Below are 23974 nucleotides of genomic sequence, written 5' to 3'. Positions count from 1 at the left end.
ACATAGATGCCAAAATCCTAAAAACAAAAACAAACCAAACAAAAACTAGCAAACCAAATGCAACAGCATATTAAAAGGATCATTTATCATGATGAGGTGTTTTTTTTTCCCTGAGATGCAAGAATGGTTAAACATACACAAACCCATCAGTGGAATACATCACTTTAATGGGATAAAAAGAAGGAATTATACGGCTATTTCCACATGCAGAGAAAGCATTTGACAAAATTCAGCATCCATTCAAGATAAAAATTCTTAAGAAATTAGCACAGAAGGTACATAAACCTCCATATCACAAAGGCCATATTCGACAAGTCCACAGCTGACATCATAGTCAATGAGAAAAGTTGAAAGTTTTTCCTCTAAGATTAGGTTCAAGAGAAGGGTGCCCTCTCTTACCATACCTATTCAAAATATTAATGGAAGTCCTAGCTAGAGCAATCGGGCAAGAAAAATAAAAGGTATCAGAATTAGAAGAGAAGAAGTAAAATTGTTTCTATTTGAAGATGACATGATTTTTATATAGAAAATCCTAATGACTCAAACAAAAATTGTTAGGTTTAATAAACAAATTGAGTAAAGTTGCAGGATACAAAATCAGCATTCGAAAATCTGTAGATTTCTATACACTGACAGGGACTTTTCTGAAGGAAATAAAGAAGTTATTACCGTTTACAATAGTATCATAAACAAAATATTTAGGAATAAATTTAAGGAGTTAAATTTAAGATGTCTACATTGAAAAGTAGGAGACATTGATGAAAGAAATAGAAGACACAAAGAACTTTAGGAAAAGTACCCTGTATTCATGGATTGGAAGAATTAATATTTTTAAAATGTCCATAAGAACAAAAGCCATCATTAGAGTCAAGGAAATAATCCCTATCAAAATTTCAATGGAATTGACATGGAATTCTGAATTAAGAGTTCATTGATCTCCATTTTGTTAGGGTCCGTTATTAGAGCTGTATTAGTTTCCTTTGAGAGCTCTTTGTTTTTTGTCATAGCTCCAGCTGACACCCCGGTTTCCCTGAGGCACGCCACTGACTTTGTTCTGCAAATTTTGGTTCCACCTGTCAGTTTCTCAGCTCAAGCGCCACTGGGCCACACAGCTTCCAGGAGTTGTCAGAAGCCCTGAAGTTCAGATGGGGCTACAAGCCACTTTCCACAGAAGGTGGGGTGGTGTTTCAGCACCTTTCCTGCACAGGGCCAGCCAGGTTTTCTGGCCAGCAAACCTCCTCATTTAAGGATGCAAGTCACACAGACCTCCAGTCTGGTGAGTTCCTGGATCATAGTGCACCTCCAACTTGATTCTGCAGATGAGTGAAACCCCTGGTTGGGAATATTACATGGACACTGCAGGTATGAACTCAGTCTGTCAAGATCCCTGTGCTGGTTGTTGGGGGTTCCTTCCTATTATCTATCACAGTCAGATTTCTAGTGGCTGCACTCTGCAGTCTCCATGGTGTGATGTCATAGTGGCAGCTCCCACAGAATGACCCACAGTGCGGGCAGCGGGGAGAAGGATGGGGCTGGTTGCCCAACCTGGGTTCTTTCTCCTCACTGGAGGAACCATATGCTCACAAAGATCTCAATTTGTGGTGCTTCACTGGCCTAGTAGAGGGACAATGAGGTCATCAGGTAGCCATTCCTCTGACCCTTCTAGCACAGTCTGTCACGGTCTCTGGCTGCAGAGTGGTGCTTAAGCCTCGCCTGCATATTCTAGGATGCCTGCATATTCTAGGATTCTCTCAGTGGTGTCTTGTCCCTGTCTTGTTCTTCTTGCGAAGGGGAACAAAACAGAATGACCTATGTTGCAGTCTTGAGATGTCACTCACTTCCTGTTTAATTTCTTGGGAAGCACCCAAATTCTTTTCCACAGCATTTGCACCATTTCACATTCCCCTAAGCAATTTACAGGAGTTCAAGTTCTCCACATTCTCGCCTTATTTTGCTTAGTGTTTATTAGTGTTATCATGGCCCTAGTGGGTTTGAAGTGGTATCTCCTGATCTTGACTTGCATTTTGCTAAAGATGACCCAGGTTGAGCTTCACTGCATATGCTTAACTAACTGTTACACAGGGGTTTGGGGGAAGGTTATGAATCCAAGTCCTTCTACTGAATTTGTCTTTTTATTGTTGAGTTGTAAGAGTTCTTTGTATCTTCTCAATAGTATACCTTTGTCAGATACATGATTTAGAAATATTTTCTCCTGTTTTATAGATTACCTTTCCACTTACTAGATAATGTTCTTTGACAAAAAAGTTTTCAAATTTGGTTGTTTCAGTACAGGGCCAGACTCCTGGCATTTTCCACAAAGTTATTCTTGACTTTTATCTTTTAATTTGTGCCTAAGGTACTCAAATACTAGCTTTCTTCCAACTTGTTAAGCTAGAAAACACTCACTCACTTGCTTATATAGGATTCGGTAAACTGTGCTTTTTCTTATCAACAACTAATTCATTAAAAGGACACACAAAAAAAGTTCTATATACAAGTGTGCCTTCGTAAGATCTAAGATCTGAGATATTCACAATTCTTGCAGTTTTTTAAAGTCCTGCCAGAAGTTACACCTACTAGACATCATCCAGAATCACCTACTTTACTGTGTAGGATGGGGGTGGTGGTGGGTGGTGCTTACAGTGCTCTGGTGGAATAAATTTGTGTTACCAACATCAAAAGGTATCTCCTCCATCCCATACTCATTTAATTGTACAATAATTAGCTGTGTTTTAAAACCTGAGAAGTCAGCTATTTACAATTATCTCCGAGCTTGAATGTTACCAGACCAGAGAAGTCACATTCAGTGTAAAGGATATACAGAGGCTGTTAAATTAATCATCACATATTTATTCAACTTTACAGCATAGACAAAATAAGACTCACATTAGTGAAAAATTTCTACAAAATGACCGTGAAAAGCAAAATATGACTTCTTCATCAATTTTGTATTTTCGTGAAACATATTAGCTATGAAAATAAAGCAGTTTACTTAGCACTGCGTCCTTTTTTGGGCTATGTTCAGTTATAGTTTGAAAGAGGTAGATATTTTTGTAACACCTGAGAAATGAGCTGTGATAACCCGGTATGATAAGACAGTTTATACATAATTTAAACGTATTGGTCTTAGGGCCACAAAATGTATTCATACACATATGAAGATGAAATGGTCTGTGTGGAGCCATGTTTTTTTCTACACCGTGGATTCCAATGATGCTACTGATTTTACAACTCCAGAAGGTTCCACAAAATGGTGCAACTCCAGAAGGTTCCACAAAATGGTGCAACAAGTATATTTTAACTGATTGCAACATTTAAGCTTTTCCTGGATCAGCTGCAGGGTATTTTAACAGGGTTGACAAAGGGTCAGACAGTAAATACATAAGAATTGCTCAACATAATAGCTATAGTATGAAAGCAGCCCTAGTCAAGATAGAGATGGTCTGACGGCTCCTGTTCCAGAATACAGTAGGTAGTACTCACTACAGAGCCATTTGGAAGGGAGTCCTTCCCATAAGGTTCTTTTTCCCCTTGTTAACCACAGGAAAAGTTCTGAAACGAAAGCAAATGCTTCCCAGATTCCAGAGGCTTTCCATGTCTTATGTCATTTCACACAATGATATCTAGTATATACCTATTAGATCCAAAACAGCAGAGCAAATGCTCTGAACCACATTGCTTTCAGCCCAAGATTTGCCTTCCCCACAAAGTAAGTATCACAAAGAAATGTGGGGCCACAAAACTACCTTAATAAGATGTTAAGAACTTACATGCTGTACTGTTCTGGTGAAATATGATCACTAGAATTAATTTTAAGGTGAATTGTAGTTCTGACACATAATCTTTATCCCCCCCCCCCCCCCCCCCCCCCCGCAAAGTGGTGGGTCCAACAGTTCCATTTAGTAGCTGATGGAGACACTTTTAAAAAACTGTTGAACGGTGAAGTGTGGACTTGCTACTTTTGGCAGACTAACTAAGGATGTCAAATTTCATGTAAATTTATTTTGCTTAACTCTCTGGTCCCTTGATTATCATGGTCAGTAGTGAAAGTTTGCAAATACTTCACACTGCAGGCTGTTTTACCTATCAGGTAATCTTCAATTTTCAACCAATTTAAGGTCATAGATGTGACAGGAACATATAAATAAAAGTAACTTTCAAACACTGAAATAACAAAGGAAAGTAACAAACAAAATTACAAAGCCCAGAAATTTTGCCATTGTAAATGCAGAGATCTAGATAATTTTTTTTTCTTTAAACACATGTGTTCTAAGCTGAAACCAAAGCAGTAGAACCATTTTTAGTGACTTAAGCATTAAACCTATTTGTCCAATGACTTGTGTGTACATGCTATTTTGTTTACAAGTGACAACCGCATAATCATATAACCTTGAGAAAGTCAAGACAAGACTTAACAGTCATCTTCATTTGCAAGTGATAAAAAATATTACCAAAAAATCGAACCTATGTCAAATATGCTACACTTGTTTCCTATCCCACACTTGAGCTTTATTTTCCACTTGGCATTTGAATGAGCTACTAGACAAAACTAATCATCTTTATATTTTCTCTTTTTTATATTAGTGGAATAGAGAGTTTAAATTAGTTTTAGGTTTCACATAGGGAAACCACCATTGAAACAACGCTCAATTTAATTATGATAATAACACAAGGGGCAGGGATAAGGCAAATGAACACAGTGAAAGGATGAGACATGTATTCCAATAAAAGGTTAGTAAGGCAGGTATGTAATACAGCTGTGGAAACTGTACACATTAAAGCAATGCAAAACAACTAAGCAGCCTCCTGTGCCACACAGTCCAATAGTTCTTTAAAAATACATATATAATAGAAAAAGAAAATTTTCATCACAAAACTAATAGTAACAACTACAGAAAACTGATACACAAAATATCACTCAGTACAGTGGTCACACTTCATCTGATTCAACTGAATCAGTGCCTGGAAGAGATCATGTAGAAAGGGTCTTTGGAGTTGTGTTTTGTTTCATTTGCTCCCTGAAGCTTAGCCTCCAGGTACACTCCTGGAGCTCTTCTAGAAGTCTTCAGCTCCTTCTGAGAAACAACACCAGTGCAGGACTGTGTCACAGGTGTGGCTAAATCTACATCCACTGCATTTACAGAGACCTGCTCTTTGAGGGCTTCCACCTTCTCACTGAGCTCATTTCTTTCCATTTGAAGAGCTCTACACAGCTTCTCTAACCGTTCCAGTTTTATTTGAAAGGCCTTGTACTCTTTATCATGCACAGCTTTCTGGGGAGTTGGGGGGGGGGGGTGGGGTGGAGAGGAGAGAATTCATGTAACCACTCTACATATAAATACAGAGTACATTATTGTCTACAAAAGAAAAAAAAAGAAATCTGTGCCACACTGTCAACTACCTTTTACCATCTGCTGAAAATACAATCATTCTGGAACAATGCAAAAAATTAAATACTCTTTTGTCATGTTTCTTTAAAGTAACCAAAATGCACATCTTGATTTTCAGTTAATTTTATGTTGACTTAATAAAGAATAAATAAAATTAATTATTTTAATTTAAAATGCTAGAAATAAGAGTACAGTCTTCTTTCTTCAATTTTTCTTCCTTTCCACCATTTTGAAACCCTAATACTTTCTTTCATGAAATGTTATAACTAGTCCCATGAAGTTTATGAACCTGAGAAATTTAGTAATTGCAAATGGAATACACTTACTTCAGCTTTCTTTGCAGCAAACCTTACAAAAAGTAGTTTGCTGCCTTTCGGAGATGAGCAAGTCAAGGTAGAAAGCAACTGAGTTAAAAGTTTGTGCTCTCTCCATGGGAAATCTGAATAAAGGTGTCTTCCCTGCAAAACTGTGACTCTCAAGTTGTGCCTTCTGAACCAACAGGAGAACTTCCTGGACACATTTAGAAAGGCAAAACTTCAGGCCACACCTCTGATGTAATGAATCAAAAGCTCTGATGGGGAACAGTATCCTGTTTAACAAGCCTTAGTCTGTATAAGCTAAGTTTGCTATAGTGGACAGCAAAATCTACTTCAATTTATAGGTGTCCACATCACAACTCAGAGCTAATTAATTGGGAAAGAAGTTTGATACCTCACCTAAGAGAACCTAACTTACCACAGGAAAGAGACCACGTAAGTAAACCTGTAGTTACTCAGCAAACCGGAAGTTCCAGCCTGCCCTAGTACTGAAATCAATGAGCATTCACTATGCATTCACGTAAAACCTTCTCACCTCTTCGGCCATTTGCAGAAGTACTTTATTATTATTTTCCCATTTTGTACGCCACATTATCATTTCTTTTTCCAGCTTTTTAATTTTCTTTGTCATCTGTGAATCAACACAATGGCAAAGTTAAATTCTAATTTGCATTCCTTGACCCACCCCTCAAATATTGTATAATGTTCCTCCCTTCCCTCATCAGTGCACTATCCTCAACTAGATGCTAGCTGTGTATGTCTTGCTAAAAGCAGTTATGCCTGTCTATTGTGAGCAGAGCTAACAGAAGCCCTTATCGTGGTGGCAGCAGCAAGAACCAAAGTAGAAGGAGTTTTCGTATTATGAGAAGAAGAAATTTGATCTCCTCAATTTCAGAGGAAACAGCACATGGAAACTTGAAATACCACCACACTCTGAATGCTTTCACATCAGATTGTACTGCTAACTATTTCAGTTAGAGGGAGAGAACCACCTTCTTCCTAAATCCTATAGCAAAAAAAAGTCTATGTTCTTGAGTTATCTGTAGAGACAGTACATTAAACTAATTCATCTTATTTTTGCAAAAACATGTTCTCAGCTTCTAAGGAGATTAAGAATTTAAAATGCTATCAGTATCAGAAGTAGAGGCCAGATAATTTAGGTAAGTGATCAGGAAAGGTATTAAAATTATTAAATCCTTAGCTTTATTCATCCTCACAACTGACAAGACTATCCTATTTCAGCTTTTATTAAAGATAAAATGGGTGTAAAAACAAGTGTTCTTAATAAATGCGACAGGATCCCAATTCTCAGAAATTCAGAATTAGATTCAGTTATTATGTCCCTCAAGCATCCATCTTTCCAAAATTCCTTTATTGCTGGTCTGCACATCAAGCACTGTCCCAAGTAGATATACTGTGTCATGCACTGTGAAGGGAAACTAGGATAAGGCAGAGCCAATACCCCATGCCACAGTTAATTCCCCACCAAAGTCCCAGAGTGGGACAAGGCTGTAGGAGGAGCTCATGGAAGATCAGACTTCACTGCTGACAACTGTGATCTCTACAGTCGCCAGCAGAGAGGAATGTGTTCCAGGGAGTCCCCATCTTAAGCTGCTCTGCCTTGTGATGCTCAAGTGGTACAGTACAGCTAACACCTCTGTGAAGACAGAACAACTTCCCTTCCACTGGAGCACTCAGCTGAAAAGACTCGTAGGCACAACACCTGCTGCTCACTGAATTGTACACGCTACTTGGGTGTAAAACTCCCTGATGGTGGTACCTGGAGTACTTAATTTAACATGGCTAAGCAGTGTCTGAAGTACAGAAGATACTTTTGTTATTCCCATTTTTAACAATGAAGGAACAGAAAAGTTAAACTTGTCCAAGGGCTACCATAAATGACTGCCCAGGATTATTAATCCACGAAATCTGACTAATGAGCATGTGCTCTCAACCACTGTGTAAATTCTAGTAACAATCCAGCATTGTTATTTGTCTACTGACCATGCTTTCTTTTTAAATCCCACTTTTAGAAAGGGAAATTCCATCCTAATAGCTTGCCCCAAAGAGGTTATACAACGCAATAACTGAACTCAGCCTCACATACTAAGATGGTTCTTTGTTATCTGGGTTAGAAGCAGGTAACAGTACTCTAAAATTGACACTTAGCCCATATTCTGAGCTGAAATAATGCCAAACATTTTCTACAGTGAATTTTGGCAGTATTTTAAAATTATATAAGGATGTGTGTCCCCGTATATTGCATGTATAAAGATGAATATTAGAAGTGTAAAAATACATTCAGCATAACTAGATCCTCAGAACTAATCTATTCCAACCAAAAATATATCATCACTTCCCTTGGCCTCCATTTTTAAAATATAATTTACATAATGCTTGTGAAAGAACTGGTCAGGGATCATCAGAGGTGATCTTTTAAAAGAAAATCTATTTCTAACAACACGTTATCTTTAATAAAAGAATTATCATCAATGATGATAGAATTTTGAGAGTATCAATATCCTGAGCAACTTGGGGTAAGTTCAGGGCAAAATGCCTGCATATGCCAGGTGAAGATCAGGAAACAAAAATATTACATTCATTCAATATAAACTCATCCAAGTCATTATTATGCTTAAAATTAAGACATACAAACTTCATGCTAATACTCTACTAAACTCATGTAAATACCTTTTCCATTTCCTGCCTGAAGGTTGTGAAGAGTTCATTGCTTTTTGCCATGGTAGTCTGGAATTCTTCAAACTTATCCATATAAAGAGAAAGCTACAAGAAAAAAGAAAACAGAAAAGAACAGAAAAAAAAAAACAAAAGAAAAAAAAAAGGGAGGAAGAGAGGGAGGGAAAGAGGGAGAGAGAAAGAAAGATAAGGAGGGAGGGAAGAAGGCAGGGAGGGAGGGAGGAAGGCAGGGAGGGAGGAAGGAAGGGAGGGAGAAAGGGAGGGAGGGAGGAAGGAAGGAAGGGAAAGAGGAAGGAAGAAAAGGAGGGAAGGAAGGAAGAAAGGAGAGAGAGAGAGAGCGAGCAAGAGAGAAAGAAATAGAGAAGGTATCAAACATTCTGAGTTCCAGATCAGTCATTTAGAATCCCAAAGACTTGCAAAGGAACACAATGTGGCTAAACATTAGTCACTTATTACATGTGCTACAAAGAAGAAGAAATGCATCAGCAAACCTTTGGGCACACGTAATACGTGGCTTAAATTCTTGCTAACCCACTGAAATGCTCTGAAACTTATGGAAATCTTGTTGTTTTAATCTAACTGCAAATGTTTAAAACACTCAAATGTTAAGGATCTGTACTCCATGAACTGTAATAAAAACTAAACATTTCATATAACTATAAATTTCATATAAATGTACCATTTTATGCAGCATCCCCTGTCCTCACATTTGAAAAACTATTCTTGGAAAAAGATCACTAGCTTGCATCGTTCTTAGCTTGGTATCAAGGCTAAATATTTCCTTAATATAGGCAGGAAAAGAAAACAAGTTGAAAATGGTTTGGATGGAGGACAAAGAATTTAGTGAGAGTATAGGTGAGAAAAAGGAAAGCTAAATTCATGTAGAGACACCAATTTTTCTTTTAATTCCCACCTTCAAGGAACTTTTTAAAAATTATTATTTTTCATTTTATCTAGGAAGATAATGCTAACTGAGCAGCACAAAGAGAACACAGAATGCTGAGTCACATTCAGAACTCAGAATTCTGAGTCACAGAAGGGAGTTGGGGGAAGGGAAGGAGGAGCTCTCCTAGCAGTGGGCAGAACAGAAACGTTTACATGGGTGAATGCTGAGTTAGGCTTGAGGTTGGGCTGAATTGGTTCATGCACATTGGGGTGGGGGAATCCCTTTGGAGACCATCGCTAAATATAAATGTATTTATACATTTATAAACATATAATATATATATATATGTGTGTGTGTACATATATATATGTATATTATACATATATATGTGTACATATGTGTACATATACATATTATATGTAACAGTAGTACAACACATACCTACACAATATTATACATATATATGTGTACATATGTGTACATATACATATTATATGTAACAGTACTACAACACATACCTACACTATGCTCAGGATGAGGAAAGAGCATGCCTCTTTGCTCTGTATTTCTGTGCAATACAGTGTTTTGCCCAAGAAAAGCAAAAAAGAATGAAAGACAATCAGATGCCAAGAAATAGCACAAATTACCTTTCCATTTGCACCAGTACTATCTGAGGACTATTAAACAGAACCACATGAAAAGAATGGGAAAGGGATAGGAAAGAGTATGATGGACCCAGTCTACCCAGTAATCTTGTGGCATGGGCCATATGGGGAAAAACACGTTAAGGCTAAAGGATAGACAAAGTAAATACAGGATGACCAAATCATGCCCACAGAAACAGGAAGGCAAGGGCCTGGCTGAATACAAACTCAGGAGCAAGTTCAAGAGGCCTCCATTATAAGCAGTGTGTGGAAGAGTCCCTACTGGCAGGGCCAATGACCTAGAGATGGAGCAATGGTGCTGCTTAGGGAGACAAAGGGAGCAGTCTGGGCACTTGAGAGGCATTAGAAGTTAACGGCAGTCTAGGCATGGTCCAGGCAGACTGTCCCATCTGAGTGCTCAACGCTGGCCCACAGTAGGTGGCTAGTAAGCGACAACTACCATCACACCTGGCCTTACATGGCACATGCCTGGATTACAGAACAGTATGTCAGTACACACCAATTAGAATCTATCCTCAATAAATGGTGGAAACTGACATGGTAACAGCATAGAATGAGACCAAGGACAGCCACATTTACGGACTTTGGAAAGGGAGATGTGGTAGCAAAGGAAGAAACTAATGATCAGGCAACATGGCCCAGGGTTTCAGAGATCACAGACAAAAGAAGCTGCAATGAGAACAATCCAACAGATTCCGAGATGCCTGGGAGCTTGGTAAGGCAGCCTCCTGGCAACTTGCACTCGAGAAATAGTCAATGACCACCCCCCCCACAATTAATGAACATCTTCCAAAGCTGTTTATAGACTTTGTACACCTTCTCCACGTCAATTCTTTTCTCCAGTTACATGCACCTCTGAGTGTCCTTACAGGGCTAATAAGTAACAGGTTTAAAGTTTCTAGAAGCAAGCCCACTTGGTCATAACTTACGTTGGAAAGCTCAAAAGCCTTCTCATATTTGACTTTTCTCCAATTTTCACTGTAAGTTAGGCTAGTTTTATCACTGATAACCCACTAAAAACTGTTCCCAAAGACATAAAGAGGACTCTGAAGGGTTGGTTGCTCATGAAGACATGTGCAGTCTTAATATATTAGTGAATTTTAGGACTAATTAAGAGAATCATTATGTTAAACATTCCATAATAAAGTTTTCAACAAGTGACATGTTTTTCAAGAGAATGTAACCCTGGTTAACTAAAAGAATAAATTATATGGATAAATACCTAATTGCTCCTGTCTATAAAAATACAGGTAGATATTAGTAAACTTTCAGAGAGGGAGGCACAATATTTCCTCTGTCTTTTCTTGAAGTGAGATGTAGTATCTGCTTCCTTTACTCCACACAAAGCAACCATATAGGAGACTGAAATAGGACAACATAAGGCTGAACTCAAAAACAAAGAATCTCAATTTTCACTGAAAAAACACACATGCAAAGGGTTAGTATCCAAAATCTATAAAGAACTTACGAAACTCAACACCCAAAAAACAAATAATCCAGTAAAGAAATGGGCAGAAGACATGACTATTGTTGGACACTTTTCCAAAAAAGATATCCAGATGGCTAACAGACACATGAAAAGATGCTCAACATCACTCCTCATCAGGCAAATACAAATCAAAACCACACTGAGGTACCACCTCACGCCAGTCAGAATAGCTACAATGAACAAATCAGGAGACTACAGATGCTGGCGATGATGTGGAGAAAAGGAAACCCTCTTGCACTGTTGGTGGGAATGCAAACTGCTGCAGCCACTCTGGAAAATAGTGTGGAGGTTCCTCAAAAAACTAAGGATAGAACTGTCCTCTGACCCAGCAATAGCACTGCTAGGAATTGCCCCAAGTGATACAGGAGGGCTGAGGCATAGGGGCACTTGTACCCCAATGTTTATAGCAGCACTTTCAACAATAGCCAAATCATGGAAAGAGCCTAAATGTCCATCAACTGATGCATGGATAAAGAAATTGTAGTTTATATATACATCTGAATACTACTTGGTACTAAGAATGAAATCCTGCCATTTGCAGCAACATGGGTGGAACTGAAGGGTTTTATGCTAAGTGAAATAAATCAGTCAGAAAGACAGATATCGTATGTTTTCACTCATGTGGAACTTGAGGAACTTAACAGAAGACCATGGGGGAAAGGTATGGGAAAAAAAGAGTTACAAACAGAGAGGCAGGGAGGCACATCATAAGAAACTCTGAAATACAGAGAACAAACTGAGGGTTGATGGAGCAGGGGAGAGGGGAAAATGGGTGATGGGCATTGAGGAGGGTGCTTGTTGGGATGAGCACTAGGTGTGTATTTAAGCAATGAATGATGAATCACAGGAATCTACTTCCAAAACCAAGAACACACTGTCTATACTGTATGTTAGCCAAGCTGACAATAAATTATATTAAAAATAAACAAAGAAACAAACACTACACACACACACATCTGTAAGCAGATGAAGATTTTAAAAACTACACATACAACAAAATATGTATTTTCTCCCTGTTTTACTTTCCTCATGGAACAAACTTTAAAAGACACAGGAGAAAATATCTAGAATAGTAGAAAGGAGACACTGAAAACAGGCTCACTAGCCCTCCAGATTTGCTAGGGACTAAGGGGTTTTGGAGGACACAAGACTCACGGTGCTGATTTGAGAGAAGTCCTAGTCAACTCATGATGAGTTAGTTACCATAAGAGGAACATTCTAAGAGGTCAAAAGACCTAGTTTTCAGTTCTAGCTGGCATTCACTGGGAACAAGAAGATTCATAAATTCTACTATCCCCTGTTGTAAAGTTACCTGCTCTTTTAATTGTGCTTCCTCCCGTTTCATTTCTTCATATCTGTGCCTCGATTCTGTTGCTTCTTTTAATAACTAGAAAACAGAAACATTCTGGGAAAATACTAATAGTAATTACACATATGACTAAAATGTCAAATGACCAGATACTTATTTAGGCTTAGTGTTTCCTCTATTTTAGCAACAATCACAGGTCAAACATCCTATTATACCAAATTGTCAAGTACTTCCATCTTTGATCTACAGCACTTGTTAACACTTAGGACTGTGGGAAAAATCTTTAAACTGCTTAAGGAAAAAAAGTACCCTGGAGGCATACTAAGGTTTATAAAACTCACGGTCAAATAGTAGGAGAAATCAGGCATGTAACCTCAGACACACAAAACAGGGATGGAAATCTTGATATTATCAAGGTGGTAATGTTGCTAACACCATGAGAGGCAAGATGAGCCAGTTTAGAAAGCATATAGAGAGAGCAAAGCAGTGAAACAGATTAGGCTTCAGATTACTTTTTTTCAAATGGGGAAGAGGAGGGTCTGGTTTTCACACCTGCGCTTTCAAGAAAATTATATAGTGAAGTTGTACAGTAGGCAGTTGTGAAATTGTTTTTGAATACTGACATAAAAATGTCATACATGGGGCAAATAAGTCTTAAAGGTTTTCAAACCAACAAGAAAATATATACATGTAATACATGTATGTATGTGCATGTTTATGTATATGTATCTATGTATGCACATACACATGCACGCACTTTTTACTCCATGTTGGAAATGAAACAGTTCCTTCAATTATACATCAAATGTCACTGTTGGGTTGCACTAAAGTCTATACTTTGCAAAATCCATCTCTCTAAATCCTAGACTCACACTTATTAGTATGCATTGTTCATTTCCTCACCATTCAGTTCCTGAGTGGTCCATACCATGATTACCTCAGCATCTAGATCACTAAAATAAAATGTAAAATGCTGAATGGAACAGTCCATAAATATATGCTTATTTAACTTAAGCATATAGAGTTTGATTTGCATGTCTTAATCATGATATTCCACTATGTTCACCAATTATTGACAGGAAAAATAACATGAGTACTTACCCATGATGCACGATTAAGGAAATAGAAAATTCTGCAAAGTTTACTGGGAAATTATACCAGATGAGTGAAATACAGTGTGCCTATTTTCAAGTTACTTATTTAAGAGAAAATGTACCAGGCTCTAGGAGACCCAGGTTCGGTGAACTTGGTATGAAATTTAATTGCCTGTAGCCGTGGAGGCCTAATTTGCCAGTATCTGCCACATTCCTGAATCTGGTGATCATTACCTAAAAATCAAGATAATATTGTACACAGGATAAAATCACCATGTTCATATCTTTCCACTAACTTGGTCTAATATTCCAAGTCTGTTTTATAAGAAAGTTTTACCAGGAAAGTTGAATGCATTCTAACATCTTGATATTAAAAAAACAAATTTCATCCCCATTTCTATGTAAATATTGAATGAATTTAAGTGTTTTAAATCATTTTGTCTACAATTATGGCAATAATGTTTTTAGGACACAGAACTTACAAATTCTCTTTCTCTTTGGTGTTTTTCATCAGCTTCCTCTATGAGCTCTGTTGTTTGCTGAAGCTTGGCATCCACAAGCTGTTGCTGCAGTTCCTTATGTTTGAACACTTTATTAATATGCTATAGAAAATATAAAATTTCTTCTATCACTTAGTGAAAAAGGGTATACATAGGTTAGGAGATACAACACAAGTTACAATAACTTACTTGCCTGTTATTCCTGCTCATACCACCATAACTAATTACGTTGGAGCTTTCTGTGCTCATACACACAAAAGCATCTACTCACATCACCTTGCAAACCACTCTGCACTTGCAGACATGATTCCCTCTAGCCCCTAACCTGAGTCCATCCAACCCAATCAACAGCTTTGTGTTGCCTGTTTCTGCTCTACATTGAAAATTAGGCTTAAACTATTAAGAAAAAAAAAAGATGGGTAAAGAGATCAAACTTGAAACCATTCATCACACACACAATTCCTGGGTATTATTTTCTTGTAATTAAATTTTCCCAAATTTCTCAGTACAGACAGTAGTATAATATAATGGTATGAATGGCCGGGGGTCAAATCTAGGCTTAGTGGATGGCCCTGGACAAATTCTGCCCTTTGACGAATCTCAGTTTCCTTATCCTTAAACATGGACAACCCCACATGTACCTCCTAAAGTGTTTGTAAAAATCAATAAAGTGGTTAATATATTTAACGTGCTTGGTGTCTAGAACATACTAGACCCTTGGTAAGAAAAGAGGTTACTGTCAAATCCAAAGTAAATTGTTAAGTAGTATTTCTGTAAAATAAAGTCATCAGAACATCCTTCTCTGATGGAAAAACATTAAAACTTTTTAGTTTCCATATTCCATGTGATAGGAAGAAATGGTAGTTAATAATATATAATCTAATTAAGTTTTGAGGAGTGGTTACATTTTTGTCTTTGACTGCATATTAGATCATTAAATTATATGCTCAACACCACCACCACCACCCCTCTCCCCACAGGAAACACTTCTGTAATACCTAACACAAACAAGGCTCACAGGTAATGTAACTTGAATATACACTTTGAAAATTTGTCACTTTAATAATGAAGTCGGGTGTCATTTGTTGCAACAACAAAATGAAAACAAAGTAAGAAAACGAGGGCTTTATGAAACAAATTTAGTGAAAAGTAAATCCACTCTATATGCCTCACAAAATTTACTTCAATAAATGCCCTGCAAGGAGGAAATACAGAGACAGAAACCTATATGTGAAAAAAAAGACTTGAGACGTAACATCCAATGAAATGTATAAACCTTTTTGACCTGATTCAAAGAATTTTCAAAAGGGGGTTGGGGAATAGAAAAATGTGAGCAATGATGAAGTGGTTGGGAAAGTAATTACTGATAAATATTTTGGTATGAAAATGGTACTGTGATTCTGCTTCAAAAGAGTCTTGTCTTTTCAAGATATGCATTCAAATAATGCTGGCTGAAATAATATGACATCTTGGATTTGCTTGAAACACAGATTTGCTGTTAAAAGATAAGGAGAATGGTTAGAAAAATGCTCAAAATCTTTAAACTGTTTTCAAAGGATGTAAGTAAAACTGTAAATTAAAACAACCTAAACTTTGAATTGAAACTGGATAAATTACATAGCCATTGTTGTTCGCTTCATTTGGGGGCTTTTTCTGGTAGTAAAATATACCATTTAAAAATTTATCATTTTAACCATTTTTAATTGTCACCAATCTTTTCTAATTAGCAGTTTAAATATACTTATGTAAGGAGTTCAACACACATAATTGAACATTTTACTACCCTTAAAATATAACAAAGGCAGAGGAATGTGCCCTTTGGAAAACCCAAAGCTCTTAGCCTATACACTTGAGCTCAGAAAGTAAGGAAAACTAATGAGCATGCTATCACCAATTTCCGTTTAAGGTAGACATCACAGAACTTCCAGACTAGCTTGTAAAATAACTGCAGTGATCGGGTTCTGCAGGCATAAATGATTCACTGTACACTCACCTTAACTTCACTGTGTCTGTGGCAACCAAGAAGGGTGGGTGTTTAGTTAAAAGAAGTTTCTCTCCCCGCCAAAAGTTATACTATGTAAAATGCAATGGTACTATAGATTGTATTATCATAGATTTATGATAGATTATCATGGAAGTCAGAGATATTGGATATTTGGGCACCAAATATTTATTTACTCTTTGACTGGATATGGAAAAAAACAGTCTGTTTACTAAAATTGCTATCTTCCAGTATCACATGGAAAACAAGTACCACTTGATATACCTCACATATCCAAATCCACAGATCCCTGGGTCAATCAGTGATGATCCCAATCAGTCTTTTAGTTTACACTGTGTCTAACATTTTCCTAATAAATTCCTGACTGTTTGCTACTATGCATACATAAAAGCTCTAAAATAATGTCCTGTGACAATAGTCTTCAGTAATGGTGAAAAGGTTTTCATAGTAACAAGATCCTGTGTCACTGAACAAAACACTTTTACCTCCTCTCTCAGTGCATACTGCTCAATGAGCTTCTTCAGCTTCTCTCCTAGTTCAGTGTTTTCTTGGCGCAGTTTGGCATTGTGTATGTCATGTTGTTCCAGCTGTGCTTGAATTTCACTTAAAGTAAACTGGAAACGTGCAGTTGCTTCTCTACGATGTTCTTCCTCTTCTTGTGCCTGCTGCATATTTTCTTCCTTATTATCCAAAATAACTTATGTTACTGGTATAGAATAAACTTCTACACTGAGTGCTTTAAAATTGTTGCTACTATGTGGGTTCCTGTAAAGATGCCCCAATTGTTGCTTCTCACTAACAATCCCTTCTCTTCATCTATGACCAAACATCTCTGATTTAAAAGCATATTTCCTTAGTAGATTAATCAGGGAGAAACAAACTGACCGCTACAAAGTTAAGTGTTCTTTGACTTTGCAGACCTTACTACCCAAAATACAAGTATGGTTCTTCTCCATACAGTAGATGCTGCCTCATTATTTTTCCAACTGTTCTCCTCATTGGTTTGGTAGGGCATCATCCTAGATGAGTATGAAGAGGGATGGCCCATATAGCAGCTTCCTTTCTGAGTCAACCTTCCATTTCCTGGAGGTCAAGGGACAAATGTAATCTTTATTTTAAAAGCTTACTTTTGGGACTCCTGCATGACTCAGTCAGTTAAGCATCCAACTTCTGCTCCGCTTATGATCTCACAGTCTGTGAGCTCAGGCTCTGTGTCAGGCTCTGTGCTGACAGCTCAGAGCCTGGAGCCTGTTTTGGATTCTCTGTGTCCCTCTCCCTCTGCTCCCTCACCAGTTTGCACTCTCTGTCTCTCTTGACAATAAATAAAACACTAAAAAATTTTTTTAATAAAAAAAAAATTTGAAAAAAGCTTACTTTCAATTCTTCCCAGGAAACAAGTATCAAAAGACATTTACCCAAACAACTATCAGCCTGGTCAAAATGTTAAACTGAAATAAGTAGGGGGAAATCCAGTTTTATTAAATCTAAATTTGGGGGTGGGAGGAGCCAATATGGTGGAACACCATGGAAGCTTTTTGTGTGTCTTGCGTCCATGAAATACAGCCAGACCAACACTAAACCATCCTACACACCTAGAAAACTGATTGGAGGATTAACACAACAATCCACACAACCTGAACCACAGAATTCAGCAGGTATGCAGAGTGGAGAAGTGAACTTGGTAAGCGAAAAGTCGCGAAAGGAATTCACCCCAAAAGAAAGAGCACAAAGAGATGACAGCCAGGGATTTAACCAACACAGATACAACCAAGGTGTCTGAACCAGAATTTAGAATCACAATAATAAGAATACTAGTTGGAGTCAAAAATAGATTAGAATCCCTTTCTGCAGAGATAAAAGAAGTAAAAAATAGCCAGAATGAAATTAAAAATGCTATAACTGAGCTGCAATCACAGATGGATGCAGCGGTGGCAAGGACGGACGAGGCAGAACAGAGAATCAGCGATATAGAGGACAAACTTATATAGAATAACAAAGCAGAAAAAAAGAGGGAGATTAAGGCAAAAGAGCACAATTTAAGAATTAGAGAAATCAGTGACTCATTAAAAAGGAACAACATCAGAATCATAGGGGTCCCAGAAGAGGAAGAGAGAGAAATAGGGGTAGAAGGGTTTTGTGAGCAAATCAGAGCGGAAAACTTTCCTAACTTGGGGAAAGACACAGACATCAAAATCTAGGTAGCACAGAGGACCCCCGTTAGATTCAACAAAAACTGACCCTCAACGAGGCATATCATAGTCAAATTCACAAAGCACTCAGGCAAGGAGAGAATCATGAAAGCAGCAAGGGAAAAAAGTCCCTTACCTACAAGGGAAGACACATCAGATTTGCAGCACAACTGTCCACAGAAACATGGCAGGCCAGAAAGGAGTGGCAGGATACATTCAGTGTGCTGAATCAGAAAAATATGCAGCCAAAAATTCTTTATCCAGCAAGGCTGTCATTCAAAATTGAAGGAGAGAGAAAAAGTTTCCCAGACCAACATAAATTAAAGCAGTCTGCGACCACTAAACCAGCCCTGCAAGAAATTTTAAGGGAGACTCGCTGAGGGGAGAAAAGATGGGAAAAAAACCCCCAAAGATATATATCTATATGTATATATATATACATGTGTATGTGTATATATGTATGTGTATATATGTATATATATATATAAATAAACAAATTTATATCAATAAAGAAATACCAAAAGCAACCAAAGATTAGAAAGGTCCAGAGAACACCAGAAACTCCAACTCTACAAGGATCATAATGGCAATAAATTCACATCTTTCAGTATTCACTCTGAACTCTGCTCCAATGGACTCAATGCTCCAATCAAAAGACACAGGGTAAGAGAATGGATAAGAAAAACAAGATCCATCTATATGCTGTTTACAAGAGACCCACTTGAGACCTAAAGTCATCTTCATATTGAATATAAGGGGGTGGAGAACCATCTGTCATGCAAAAGACAACAAAAGAAAGCCAGAGTAGCCATACTTCTATCAGACAATCTAGACTTTAAAATAAAGACTGTATCAAGAAATGCAGAAGGGCATTATATCATAATAAAGGGGTCTATAGGCCAAGAAGACCTAACAATTGTAAACATTTATGTGCCAAATGTGGCAGCACCCTAATATTTACATCAATTAATCACAAACATGAAAAACTCATTGACATTTATACCATAATAGTAGGAGACTTAAACACACCACTCACAGCAATGGACAGATCATCTAATAAAAAAATCAACAAGGAAACAATGGCTTTGAATGACACACTGGACCAGATAGACTTCACAGATACATTCAGAACATTTCATCCTAAAGCAGCAAAATATACGTTCTTCGCCAGTGCACGTGGAACGTTCTCCAGGATAGACCATATACTGGGACACAAATCAGCCCTAAGGAAGTACAAAAAGACCGAGATCATACCGTGCGTATGTTCAGACCACAATGCTATGAAACTGGAAATCAACCACAAGAAAACAATTGGAAAGGTAACAAATACTTGGAGACTGAAGAACAACCTACTAAAGAATGAATGGGCTAACCAAGCAGTTAAAGAGGAAATTAATGTAAGTATATGGAAGTCAATGAAAATGATAACACCACAACCCAAAACCCCTGGGGCGGGCGCAGCAAAGGCGGTCATAAGAGGAAAGTATACAGCAATCCAGGCCTTCCTAAGGAAGCAAGAAGGATCTCCGATACCTAACCTAACCTTACGCCTAAAGGAGCTGGGAAAAGAACAGCAAATAAAACCCCAAAGCATCAGAAGACAGGAAATAATAAAGATCAGAGCAGCAATCAATGCTATCAAAACCAAAAAACCAGTAGAACAGATCAATGAAACCAAAAGCTGGTTCTTTGAAAGAATTAACAAAATGGATAAACGACTCGTCAGTTTGATCAAGAAGAAAAAGGAAAGGACCAAATAAATAAAATCAAGAATGAAAGAGGAGAGATCACAACCAACACAGCAGATATAAAAACAATAATAAGAGAATATTATGAGCAATTATATGCCAATAAAATGGGTAATCTGGAAGAATTGGGCAAATTCCTAGAAACATTTACACTACCAACACTGAAACAGGAAGAAATAGAAAATATGAACAGACCCATAGCCAGTAAGGAAATCGAATTAGTAATCAAAAGTCTGCCAAAAAACAAGAGTCCCGGGCCAGAAGGCTTTCCAGGGGAATTCTCCCAAATATTTAAAGGGAGAGTTAACACCTATTCTCTTGAAACTGTTCCAAAAAATAGAAACGGAAGAAAAACTTCCAAAGTCTTTCTATGAAGCCAGCATTACCTTGATTCCAAAACCAGACAGAGACCCCACTAAAAAGGAGAACTACGGACCAATTTCCCTGATGAACATGGATGCAAAAATCCTCACCCAGATATTAGCCAACCGGCTCCAACAATACATGAAAAAATTACCCTCCATGACCAAGTGGTATTTACACCTGGCACGCAGGGCTGGTTCAATATCTGCAAAACAATTAATGTGATTCATCACGTCAAGAAAAGAAAGGACAAGAACCATATGATCCTTTCAAGAGAGGCAGAGACAACATTTGACAAAATACGGCATCCTTTCTTGATAAAAACCCTCAAGAGAGTAGGGATAGAAGGAGCATACCTCGAGATGATAAAAGCCATATATGAACGACCCAATGCTACTATCATCCTCAATGGGGAAAAACTGAGAGCTTTCCCCCTAAGGTCAGGAAAAAGACAGGGATGTCCACTCTCGCCACTGTTATTCAACATAGTGTTGGAACTCTTCTTAGGCTCTGCAATCAGACAACACAAAGAAACAAAAGGCATCCAAAGCGGCCAGGAGGAGGGCAAACTTTCACCCTTCGCGGATGACATGACACTCTACACGGAAAAGCCAAAAGATTCCACCAGAAAACTGCCAGAACTGATTCATGAATTAGGCGAAGTTGCAGGATATAAAATCAATGCACAGAAATCGGTTGCATTCCTATACACCAACAATGAAGCAACAGAAAGAGAAATCAAGGAATCGATCCCATTTACAGTTGCACAAAAAAACCCATAAAATACCGAACCAAAGAGGTGAAAAATCTATACACTGAAAACTACAGAAAGCTCATGAAAGAAATTGAAGAAGACACAAAGAAATGGAAAAAGATTCCATGCTCCTGGATAGGAAGAACAAATATTGTTGAAATGTCGATACTACCCAAAGCAATCTACATATTCAACGCGATCCCTATCAAAGTGACACCAGCATTCTTCACAGAGCTGGAACAAATAACCTTAAAATTTGTATGGAACCAGAAAAGACCCCAAAGAGCCAAAGCAATCTTGAAAAAGAAAACCAAAGCAGGAGGCATCACAATCCCAGACTTCAAAGCTATAATCATCAAGACAGTATGGTACTGGCACAAGAACAGACACTCAGATCAATGGAACAGAATAGAGAACCCAGAAATGGATCCACAAACGTGTGGCCAACTAATCTTTGACAAAGCAGCAAAGAATATCCAATGGAATGAAGACAGTCTCTTCAGCAAGTGGTGCTGGGAAAACTGGACAGCGACATGCAGAAGAATGAACCTGCACCACTTTCTTACCCCATACACAAAAATAAGCTCAAGGTGGGTGAAAGGCCTCAATGTAAGACAGGAAGCCATCAAATTCCTTGAGGAGAAAGCAGGCAAAAACCTCTTTGATCTTGCCCGCAGCAACTTCTTACTCAACACGTCTCTGGAGGCAAGGGAAACAAAAGCAAAAACGAACTACTGGGACCTCATCAAAATAAAAAGCTTCTGCACAGCGAAGGAAACAATCAGCAAAACTAAAAGGCAACCAACAGAATGGGAGAAGATATTTGCAAATGACATATCAGATAAAGGGTTAGTATCCAAAATCTATAAAGACCTTACCAAACTCAACACCCAAAAAACAAATAATCCAGTGAAGAAACAGGCAAAAGACATGAATAGACACTTCTCCAAGGAAGACGTCCGGATGGCCAAGCGACACATGAAAAATGCTCAACGTCACTCATCACCAGGGAAATAACCTGATAAGCCACAATGAGATACCACCTTACACCTGTCAGAATGGCTAACATTAACAACTCAGGCAACAACAGATGTTGGCGAGGATGCGGAGAAAGAGGATCTCTTTTGCATTGTTGGTGGCAATGCAAGCTGGTGCAGCCACTCTGGAAAACAGTATGGAGGTTCCTCAAAAAACTAAAAATAGAACTACCCTATGACCCAGCGATTGCACTACTAGGCATTTATCCACGGGATACAGGTGTGCTGTTTCGAAGGGACACATGCACCCCCATGTTCATAGCAGCACTATCAACAATAGCCAAAGTACGGAAAGAGCCCAAATGTCCATGGATGGATGAATGGATAAGGAAGATGTGGTATATGTGGTGTGTGTGTGTATACACACACACACACACACACACACACACACACATACACACACACACATATACATATATACATATATACATTTATATATATATATATATATATATATATATATACACACATATATACCATATATATATATGTACATATATATATATATATATATATATATATATATATACATACATACATACATATATATATATGGTAAGAACACGGTCCAGGTTCATTCTTCTGCCTGTTGCTGTCCAGTTTTCCCATTCCGTGTGTGTATATATATATGTACATATATACATATATATACACATATACATACATATATATGTATACATGTACACATATATGTATATACATATTTACATATACATATATACATACATATATGTATACATATGTGTGTGTGTGTATATATGTATATATGGCAATCAAAAAGAATGAAATCTTGGCATTTGCAACTACATGGATGGAACTGGAGGGTATTATGCTAAGTGAAATTAGTCAGAGAAAGATAAAAATCATATGACTTCACTCTTATGAGGACTTTCAGAGACAAAACAGATGAACATAAGGGAAGGGAAACAAAAATAATATAAAAATAATATAAGATAATATAAAAACAGGGAGATGGACAAAATAGAAGAGACTCATAAATATGGAGAACAAACTGAGGGCTGCTGGAGGGATTGTGGGAGGGGGGATGGACTAAATGGGTAAGGGGCACTCCTGAAATCATTGTTGCACTACATGCTAACTAATTTGGATGTAAATTTTAAAAAATACAAAATAAAATTTAAAAAAAAAAGAAAAAAAAATTGATCTAAATTTAAGTCTTCTAATGAAAAAAAACAAAAAACAAAAAAAAAACCTCACCCCAGATCAGGATTTATTTCATGAGTTGCCCTGTATTCCTGGATCTTGGGAGTTTGCTGTGATAAAGGTAATTAGAGATCCTACTCCGTATTCTTAGCTATAGGCAGACATGTTCCCATTAGAAAAGGCAGATTCCTTTTACACTCTCTAGTTCTTTATCCTTCCACAAATTATAAAATTTTAATAACTGTTCCCTCTTCCTGTATATATAGAGAAGAGTAAATCCTTCACCTACATGTGTACAAAACCAACGTAGGCGTGAGTGCTCTTCTGTAGTACTTAGGAAGTGAATTGCTGAAGATGGGAAGAGAACGGT

The 23974-nt window shown here is 37.7% G+C and overlaps 1 protein-coding gene across 2 annotated transcripts; it reads right to left on the bottom strand.

Moving 5' to 3' along the window:
• Positions 1 to 3867: 3867 nt before the first annotated feature.
• On the bottom strand, positions 3868 to 17142 carry LOC128773874 (gamma-taxilin-like). Of its 2 annotated transcripts, none has more exons than XM_053891912.1 (6): positions 16835 to 17142; positions 14330 to 14449; positions 12757 to 12831; positions 8399 to 8491; positions 6243 to 6338; positions 3868 to 5075 (listed from the first exon to the last, which is right to left on the bottom strand). In XM_053891912.1, exons 1-6 carry the CDS (start codon positions 17018 to 17020, stop codon positions 4956 to 4958), a joined length of 690 nt encoding a protein of 229 aa, XP_053747887.1. In that variant the 5' UTR covers positions 17021 to 17142; the 3' UTR covers positions 3868 to 4955. The 2 variants fall into 2 exon arrangements, with proteins under 2 accessions (XP_053747887.1, XP_053747886.1); XM_053891911.1 differs by having other exon boundaries at positions 3868 to 5273; positions 16835 to 17119.
• Positions 17143 to 23974: the final 6832 nt, after the last annotated feature.

This window comes from Panthera pardus, unplaced genomic scaffold (genome assembly GCF_024362965.1).
Source record: "Panthera pardus isolate Hobbes unplaced genomic scaffold, ASM2436296v1 HiC_scaffold_27, whole genome shotgun sequence".
In the NCBI taxonomy this organism is placed as follows: Eukaryota; Metazoa; Chordata; class Mammalia; order Carnivora; family Felidae; genus Panthera; species Panthera pardus.
The sequence above is the reverse complement of the archived record's forward strand: the minus strand, read 5'-3'. Positions and strand labels throughout refer to the sequence as shown.

Excerpts from the sequence above, each read along its gene's own strand:
- LOC128773874 (XM_053891911.1), bottom strand. The coding sequence starts at position 17,020 with ATGCAGCAGGCACAAGAAGAGGAAGAACATCGTAGAGAAGCAACTGCA. Across the intron at positions 12,832-14,329 it reads ACCAAAGAGAAAGAGAATTT|TTATTAAAAGAAGCAACAGA; the intron begins GTAAGTTCTGTG and ends TCTGTTTTCTAG. Across the intron at positions 8,492-12,756 it reads AAGCACAATTAAAAGAGCAG|CTTTCTCTTTATATGGATAA; the intron begins GTAACTTTACAA and ends TTTTTCTTGTAG.